Genomic DNA, 9,770 nt, shown 5'->3' on the forward strand with positions numbered 1-9,770 from the left:
ATGCTGGACTAGAACATTTTAAAATCAGTAGCACTTTTTAGCTTTTAGTGTATTAAATTAAGTTTAAATTTTTATCATTTAGTTAGGTTTATATAGAACATTTTAAAATCAGCAACATTTTTTAACATTTTTTAGTTCTCATTGTATTGAATTGAGTTTAAATTTTTATCACTGTCTTAAGTATATAACATGTAGTTAGGTTTATAATATGTAGTTAAGTATGTATTATGTAATTAATTAGGGAGGGCCATATTGCAAACTACTGGGCCACCAGTAAATTATGTTACCCTCGTTAAATAAAGTCTTTATTATTATTATTATTATTAATTTAATTTTCATAGCAGTTTTTTTCTCTTTTCTCCTAATCCTAATCGTTTTACTTCATTAACGAAATCTATGCAAAATAAGATCATAATAAGCTGAGTGATGAGAGTTGCAGCCACCTCAGTTCCAGGGAGAGGGGGAATGCTGGGAAAAAAAAACCCTGGTACTCTGGGAATTTTTGGGTGATAATGCGCTGGCTACTGGCACTCTGAAACCCCCTTCCGTATTCCAGACCATCTTCAGCTGCAATTTGCAACCCTTTTCTTGTAGGATAGACACCAAAGGTTCCTACCGACTATTCCAGCCATCTTGAGGGGCGGTGAACGGTCCTTCAAAAACTGCGGGTCTGCAAAATTTAGCCAAATTTCAGGGGTCTCACCGTCGAATTTTTCTTTGACACCTTCTCGGAGTCTCAATTTCTTTTGCAAGGCTAAAAAGGTCTCGGGCTCGCAGAAAAGATATCAGTCTCGCCGTCACGGAAAGTCTCGCATTAACCATTTGACACCGCTATCTTGATGTACGCAGTACCACCAAATTCTCCAAGTTAACAACAAAAGAAATGTTTGACATCAGTTACAAGAGTTGATGTTTATTTCAAGAGAAGATCTTGTATATAATGAACAGTTTGCTGAAGGTATTGAAAACTTGTTATAACTGAACTACATATGTAATGAACATTAGAATAAGATATATTGAAACCGTAAAACTGAGCAACTACATTGCATAAGGGTTTTACTAATTAAATAAACAGTGTCAACATGAAGCTACTCTGTACAACAATGATATGTGGATTAATGTTGATATTATAGCAAGTAGGGGGGGCCTTATTATGAAGTACAGACTTTTTTATTTTTTTTATTGCTGTTTAATACCACTTCTGCATAAAAAGTAACAATTTAAATTGGTCATTTTAAAAGCATCCTGTTACAAAATTAACATACAGTTTTAACTGTTCAAAGATTCTATTACTGTTGTACAGTTCAAGGTAAAACTATTATAAATTATGAATTATCACAAAAACATGTTTCTCTCTTTGATTAGCAGTGTCTTAAATTCCAGTTATCTACAAACAGATCATTGCTTTTTTGAAATACCAGTAGTTTTAAAATTGGAAGTATTAGAAAATTGCCTGTATCTCATGTTTTTAAGCCATGGAGGAATGAAATTAGCAATTTCCGCATTTTCCTTTTTACCAGATAGTCAAAAAATTTTCCTTGGTATTTTTACACCTAAGTAGTGTTCAAACAAGAGGGATTTTTACTTTTCTTTTTAATATATCAATTTTGTTTGTTCTAGGCTAAATGAATTAAAACTATAATGGTGCTAAAAAGGATATCATATAAACATGTCAATCCACCTACTACACCAATCCGTTTTTCCCATTTATCTTAATTTTTTCCGTATAAAAAATGATTTTTTCTATTGATTAAATTACCTTATCAAATAGTGTCAACTATAATATGCACTCAGATTGTGCTTGCTATTAATGACAAAAATATGTTGAATGTCTTGCATTTTGGTAATTAATTACATGTAACAGTAGACAAAATTTTATTTTGACCTATTTTGTGTTTTTAATTATTTTCTTAAGTTTCCGTAGCAATTAAAACTCCAATTTCTTCGGAACTTCCCATGGAAAACCAGGCTTAAAATGGCCAAAGACACTAGTTGATTTGAAAATAGGTTTACGCAAGTCAAGATCCCTTATGATTGCCCCTGGCCTGAGATCAAAATTTTTCGTGATGATCTGCAAAAGCTCGTCATCAGAAATGTCTCCACTACCATAGCTGAAAACTGACACTGACAAAGGCTCAGAAATGCCAATTGCATATGCTACTTGCACTAAAGCACGCCTACACAGCTTTGCCGCAACCAATGACTTTGCAATCCACCTGCAGGCGTAACTTGCTGACCTATCCACTTTTGTGGCATCTTTACCTGAAAAGGCACCACCTCCATGTGCGCCCCACCCTCCGTAGGTGTCTACAATAATTTTGCGACCTGTGAGACCAGCATCTCCCATAGGGCCTCCGTAGAGAAATTCTCCTGAAGGTAACATATGAAAAACGGTTTGTTCATCAAGGTATTTTTCTGGGACGACACCTTTTATGATGGTCTCCTTTAGATGGTGTCGGATTTCCTCCACAGGTACACCTTCTGCGTGCTGGGTCGAGATCAAGATAGTGTGAACACGTTCAGGTATGCAAGCCCCGCCTTTGAAACTGTACTCCACAGTCACCTGCGTCTTGCCGTCGGGTCTAAGCCAAGGCAAAGTTCCATCTGTTCTACAATCTGATAGTCTTTTTGTCAGTCCGTGCGACAGTACAGTTGTCAACGGCATCAGTTCCTCAGTCTCATCCGTGGCATATCCAAACATCAAGCCCTGATCCCCTGCCCCTATCTCCAATTCCTCCTTGTCCAAGTGCACAGACCGAGCTATCTCGCCAACTTGCTCCTCAATCGAAAGCAAAACACTGCATGTTTTGTAATCAAAACCTTTGGAGGAATCATCATAGCCGATTTCTTTAACAGTATTCCGTATAACGCTTTGGTAATCCACTCTCGCTCCAGAAGTGATCTCACCAAAAGCCATTATCATTCCAGTTTTCGCAGCAGTCTCGCAGGCGACTTTTGCATATGGATCCTGCTCTAAGTGAGCGTCTAAAATCGCATCAGAAATTTGATCGCACATTTTGTCTGAGTGCCCACGGCAAACGGACTCTGAAGTGAAAAGGAACTTGCTGCGATCGGTTGCACTGTAAAGGCCGGTCACACACGAGCGATTCAAGCTCAAAACAGGAGCAAACTTTCTTGGTATCAAGCGAGCCAGCATTTTCGCCTTTGAAGCCAACATTTTACACCGGGAAGATATATAGTCTTAGCAGTGGCGTGCTTTGTCTTCTCGTGACTAAACGAGCGCTGGAATTGAATTATGTTAACTGATCAGTCAGCAGGCTTCAGGCTGCGTAAACAATGGCATCGTGGTGCAACACTTTCAATGCACAGGTAATCGATATCTGGTCGCTATAATTAGTTTAATTACCTTTTACACGGAAAACCCAATATTTCGAGGTTAAACAATCAGCTCAGGTGATAATAACTGCATTGATTATTACGTAAATCGTAATGATTTGTATTCCTAATGAATAATTCTTCAAATATATTGGCGGTATTGCATATCCAATATACGATCACTGACCAGTCGGAAAACTCCGGAATCATTCGGCAATCCGATCTGGGGTGTCGGAAATTCTCGTGAAGCCACAGTGCTTACTTATCAACAAAGCGTATCTCATTTCCGCTGTGCAAAATGGAAGCAAGAGGACAGTCCGTTGTTATTGAGTCCGATCACCATTCTTCTTCGCAAACTTTATGGCCTCTTCGGCAAGCTCTTTACGCCGAGTCCGAAGAAGAAGATGAAGAGAACGAAGACGAATTATCCCGAACGTGGTGGGTAAAAACTCCTTGGTTTCAACGGCTTGTTCAAGTGTGCGCGATCGTTAGCTTGACTTCTACAGCGATGAATTCACCAGATACATTTAAAAATAACAATTCGCTGAAATACATAACCCTCGTTCTAGACATTGTGGTCGCCGTTGTTTTTACCACGGAAATGATCGCTCAGATAAGCATGTGGGGTTTGTGGCGAAAACAGAAGGCATACCTCAAGAGGCCACAGTGTATTTTTAATGCGAGCATGGTTTTCTTAATTATTCTGTCGATCTTATTTCAAGTGATTGAAATTTCTGGCTACATCCCGGGAAACTACGCAGCATTTTCTATTCCAAGAGCACCGAGAGCGCTTATAATCGTTCGATTCTTCAATGTACTCATCACAATCAGCTTGCCAAAATCGGTGGCTCGCCGCTGTAAACGACAAATTTGGGCTGTCACTCTGTTTTTATTGTATTTTATGGCGTTTGGATCGATTATAGGAGTTCAATTATTCGGACGAAAGAATTATTACTGTGTCAAGAATGGCGCTGATTTGAAGAACCTGACGTACAACGATATGTTATTGACAGATCACCGATGTAACAATATCACTGGTGAAACCGGCTATTTCTGTCCGAGAGGGTTTAGTTGTGTTTTCGTGGATCTCGAAAATCAAGACAAAGATTATTTTGGAGATTTTCTGCTTGGTATTTTAACCGTCTATGAAAGCTCTACACAAGAAGGCTGGGTTCTCGTCATGTATCGAATGATGGACTTTCGATCGCATCCTTTAGTTATCATTTATTTTGTGTTGCTCATTTTCTTCGTCGCTTGGCTTGTAAAGAACGTCTTCATCGCCGTGGTGTCGGAAACCTTCGCCGACATTCGGAGCTTGTACATGTACAGTCGGAAATCTTCGAAGCGAACTTCGGCTCGGCTGGCGTCTCAAGTTATCAGAGACGGAGGAACCGGCTGGCATTTGGTCTCTGTGGACCACGAAGCTGCAAAAGGCCATGCACCACTGGGCATCAGACAGATAGTTAATTCTATGTACTTTAAATACACAATGATCTTGTTTGTTGTGGTTGATGCTATTGTTCAAGCAACGGTCCAATATGCGTCCAGGAGATACGTGCAGTTTGGCTTCACTATAGTTTTCGACATAGAAGTTCTCCTCAAGATTTCATGCATGGGGTTTCGCCCGTACCTTCTTCGTAAAATGCAGCTAACCGAGTTTATATTAGCTGTTGGAAGCACTGTTTTTGCTCTACCGATTCTGATCTCCGAGAAAGCGGCTTTCCTGGCTGTTTTTAACGTTATGAGAATAATCCGGCTGATTGGGGCCATTCCGAATCTTCAGGAGTTCTGCGAGAAAATCTTTGGAACTGGAAAAAAGCTTGGAAGCGCCATTGTGTTCACACTGTTCTTCGTAATGGTTTCATCGGTGATTAGCATGCAGTTCTTTTTAACTTTGGTCCCTGAGCGTTTTGGCACGTTTATGGGTTCGGTGCAGTCCATGTTTCAAATCATTACCCAGGAGGGGTGGGTAGAAGTTTTGGATGACCTAATCCACGCAACTAACAACACAGTTGCAACGATCTGTGTCGCGATTATCATCTTGGCGAATCATCTGTTCTCGTCTCTGATCATCATGAGCGTGTTTGTAGCCGTTATTTTAGACAATTTAGAACTTGACGAGGAGGTTAAGATCATGAAACAGAAGAAATTGGGCGGAGAAAGCCGAGAATCCACCGAAGAGCTTCCGTTACGTCTTCGGGTCTTCGAGCGTTTTCGGGACGACCCGCTCCTGGTAAAGATGAGCAGAATAAAGACGAACGCGGATTTCTCCACACCAAAGATTCGTGACAGCTTCATGAAGAAGTTTATAGACAGCTCGAGTGTGGAAACTGCAATGAGCGCCGACGCGAGGCAGAAAATCGATGAAACTTCGCAGCTGAGAAGACGTCGCACTGCAATTCCAATGAAGCTGCTAAACTCGACGATATCCGAAGTGGATAAACTTTCAAAGTTCGTGAGAAAGCAATCGAGTATCACTGCTCTTATAAACGACTGCAATCGCCGAAGAACCTACGCGCTGCTTTCGCCCACCGAAATTTCTCCGAGGAACGCAGTCGGAACAAAGCAGCCTGTCGGAGCAAAGCAGCCTGTCGGGGCTTTCCGATCTGCGTCGAGGCGTTTCCGAAGTCGCCCGCCACCGTCACCGAAACAACCTCAAGGTGATGTCAAACAAGTGATGAGGATTGCCAGCCAAGCGACGGGTCTTCACTCCCAGTTGAGTCAGGATGACAACAATACTGGCCGTGACTTTGACATCCAGTGGGTACGAGTCAAACGCGAAGAGGCTCAGAGAAAAAAGAAAGCTCAAGTAGAGAAGCTTCGTGAGAATCACCCCTACTTTGACCAGCCACTTTTCTCCCTTCAGCGTGATTCGTGGTTCCGAAGGTTCCTTCAGAGCATGGTTAACGTGCGTTACGTTATTCCTCCCGGGCACACAGAGCGGGCGTCACGCAATCACATTATCACTATGGAACGGCTTCACAAATGTCTCGCGTCACAGACGTACCTGGAGTGGATTATGATAACTGTCACGCTTGTGTCATGCATAGCTATGATGCTGGAGACTCCCACCGAGCGCACATTTGTCAGGTCCTCAACAGAAGTCATTGAATACCTCTTCGTTGTTGCTATGAGTTTGGAGCTGGGCGTGCGAATTCTTGCCAATGGTTTAATTTTCACACCCCATGCCGTTATTCAGAACTTTGGAGGTGTCCTGGACGTGACTATATACCTCGTGGCGCTTGCTTACGTTGCCTGGCAACCACATCCGATACCCGCTCGCTCGGGGGCTCAGGTGCTGATGGTACTAAGGTGCCTTCGTCCCTTGCGCATCGTCACATTGGTCCCGAAAATGCAGAAAGTGATCCTTGAGCTCGTTGGTGGCTATAAAGAAATTCTCAAAGTATCTGCAATGCAGTTCATGCTTATGTTCATCTTCGCCAGCTATGGTGTCCAGGTATTCTCTGGAAAGTTTGGAAGCTGCAACGATCGAACAATCAGCACACAAGAGGAATGTACAGGAACATTCGAAATAGAAATTGCCCCGCCTCGTGAACTACGCGGGCTCACGGGATCGTCACAAATTCTTGTCCCGCGCGTGTGGAAAAACCCGCGAAACTTCGACTTTGATAACGTCATTAACGCGTTTCTTGCACTGTTTGAAGTTCTGTCCTTAGAAGGCTGGCTGGAAGTACGAGATGTGATCCAGGCAGTAGTAGCCCCGGAGTACAGTTTGTACGTTCATATCTACGTGCTTATTGGAAGTATGGTCGGGCTCACCTTGTTCGTCGGTGTGATTGTCATGAATTTCAACGAGAAGAAAGGAATTGCGTTACTCACTGTCGATCAACGACGCTGGCAAGATTTGAAAAAACGCCTCCGCCTGGCACAGCCTCTCCATATTGCCCCAAGACCAAGGAAAGAGGGGATCCGGGCTGTTTTGTTTGACGCCACGCAGTCTAAGATCTACAAAGGTATCGAAATCTCTCTGGTGGTGATTGACTGCTTGACAGTCACGATCGCTCAATGGACTACAGAGGACAATCTGAGATTGCGTGACGGGCTGACCAGTACTGCAGCCGCTTGCTCACTGTTGTTTGTGGTGGACATGGTGCTGAAAATTATCGCTTTCACCTTCCGAGGATATTGGCAAAGCCGAAGAAACCGGTTTGACCTGTTCCTGACCAGTCTGGGGGTGCTGTGGGTGACGCTGAATTTTTCTTTGAAGGGAAGTGGTGGCACGCCTTATACAGTGACTACTGTGTTTGGGATGGTGATTATTTTGTTTCGCTTCCTAACGCTCTCCGGCAAACACGACACGCTTAAGATGCTAATGTTGACTGTGGTCATGTCGCTGCTAAAGAGCTTCTTTATCATCGCCGTACTGATTCTTCTAATGATCAGTTACTCTCTTGCCGGCGTGATTTTATTCGGAACAGTCAAATACGGAGAGGCGTTGACCCGACATGCCAACTTCAAGACAAGTTTTAACGCCATGATCCTACTTTTTCGCATCACAACTGGAGAGGACTGGAACAAGATTATGCACGACTGTATGCTTTCTAAGCCATACTGCACGGAAAATGAGAGAACGCCGAATTTCTGGCAAACTGATTGTGGCAATAGCGCCGCAGCTTTGATCTACTTCATCTCGTTTTATGTCATTGTGACTTTTGTCTTTTTGAACCTTTTCATCGCTGTTATCATTGAGAATTTCTCGCTTTTCTACTCCAGTGACGAAGATTCGCTCATTAGCAACACAGATCTAAGAGACTTCCAATTGACGTGGAACTTGGTAGATAAATACCGTAAAGGAGTTTTATCAGTCAGACAGGCTAAGCTTGTTCTTCGCTTGCTCAAAGGCCGCTTAGAAGTAGACAGTGGCTCGCTGTTGTTCAAACACATGTGCTGTGAGATTGAAAAGCTTCGAAACGGCTGCGATGTTTCTTTTCATGATGTTCTAGGCGTGCTTGCATATCGTTCGGTAGACATCAGTCGGAGCTTGCAACTTGAAGAGCTTCTGGAGCGAGAAGAACTGGAATATCAGATCGAGGAGGAAGTGGCTATACAGACCATCCGTGATTGGTTCATCAATCTCCGCAAGAAACGGGCCGAGCGGGAATGGATCCGACATTTGGAGCAAGGTGGGATCCCATTGGCTGGAGGTTTCCAATTCGGCTCTGATAAAAGTCCTGGGGCATCAAGCGCAGAGAGCCTGGAACATTCAGCTAATGAAGAGCCTGACCGCGAAGATCGTGATACCGAACGCGAAAATCGTGAACACGACAGTAGCGAAGATGATGATTTTCCAGTCTCGAAAGGACCAGCGATTCTTCTCTCCGCTCCACCGCCTGCCAGGAAAACCTCTGGGCCTCGTAAGAGTTCTGTTACGTTTCCAGACGAAGCGTCAATGTCAGTAAAACGAAGAAGTCTGCCGGAAGGACTGGCTACTATTAAAACGCGAAAGAAAAGTATTCCCGAGATAAAGGAGTTTGCCGGAGAAGTTCGTGATTGGTGGACGAGTCAGGTGAATGACGGTTCCTGACTGGTGGACTAATTAGTTAATTGACATTTTAGACTGGTAAATGATTGTTACACAAGGTGATTTTTATCGGCTAACTTTTAATCCATATTCTACAAGAAAACTTGTGTAAGGCAATACAGTGAACTCTCTCTAAAACGAACACCGTCGAGTGGTGTCCAAGAATATTACGTTTAAAATTTGTCGTTACGTTTAAGGGGCTAGGTCACGGCATTTTTTTTATTTTCGTTAATAAAGAGCTTTAAACTTCAAATTGGCAGAGCAGAAGTCTTTGTTTGGCAAAATCACGGCCACATAACAAACAAGGATGATTTTCGAGCATTGTATATAAATGATACTTTCATACAATTTGAGATAAACTTGAAGAAAGTCAGGCCGACGTTTTTCAAGTTTACCCGAACGCAATCCGTTTTCATCTTCTCGAACTTTTCCCAACCATGCCCCCTTTTGGCCTTTCTGTACTTGTTTTGAGTTCTTCTACAGTTTGAAGCCGTTATTGTGATATATCACAGTTAATTCCAGGACCAGTTGGTCAGTGCCGAAACTGCCTATAATTGCGTGACATAGCCCCTTTAAACATCACATGGCCGTCATAAACTCGAACTAGATTAATCACGGAGCAAATCACTTTGGGGGCGGTGCTGTGCGGGGGGGGGTAAAATCAACTAGCTTGAGAAAACAGTCAGAACTCTGAAGTAAACTGAAACATGTAAGAGTGTGATATGCGTGGTAAAATTTACCCAACCAAACGGTTGGTTTTGTATCTTATTTAAAGCTTTCGTTAAACAGCAGTTTGCAAACTACTTCTGTAAAACCAAAAACGCAACAAAACTATGCAACTAGTGCGGGGAAAATATCCATGTAACTGGTGCCAAGTGCAAAGCGCGGGAAA

The 9,770-nt window shown here is 42.7% G+C and overlaps 1 protein-coding gene and 1 pseudogene across 1 annotated transcript; one reads left to right on the forward strand and one right to left on the reverse strand.

Moving 5' to 3' along the window:
- Positions 1 to 901: 901 nt before the first annotated feature.
- On the reverse strand, positions 902 to 3,334 carry LOC144638205 (S-adenosylmethionine synthase pseudogene; annotated as a pseudogene).
- A 276-nt stretch (positions 3,335 to 3,610) lies between these two features.
- Positions 3,611 to 9,496, forward strand: LOC144638097 (sodium leak channel NALCN-like). Its single transcript, XM_078497242.1, has one exon. It carries the CDS (start codon positions 3,635 to 3,637, stop codon positions 8,879 to 8,881), a length of 5,247 nt encoding a protein of 1,748 aa, XP_078353368.1. The 5' UTR covers positions 3,611 to 3,634; the 3' UTR covers positions 8,882 to 9,496.
- Positions 9,497 to 9,770: the final 274 nt, after the last annotated feature.

This window comes from Oculina patagonica, chromosome 14 (assembly GCF_052425735.1).
Source record: "Oculina patagonica isolate OP01 chromosome 14, crgOcupat, whole genome shotgun sequence".
In the NCBI taxonomy this organism is placed as follows: domain Eukaryota; kingdom Metazoa; phylum Cnidaria; class Anthozoa; order Scleractinia; family Oculinidae; genus Oculina; species Oculina patagonica.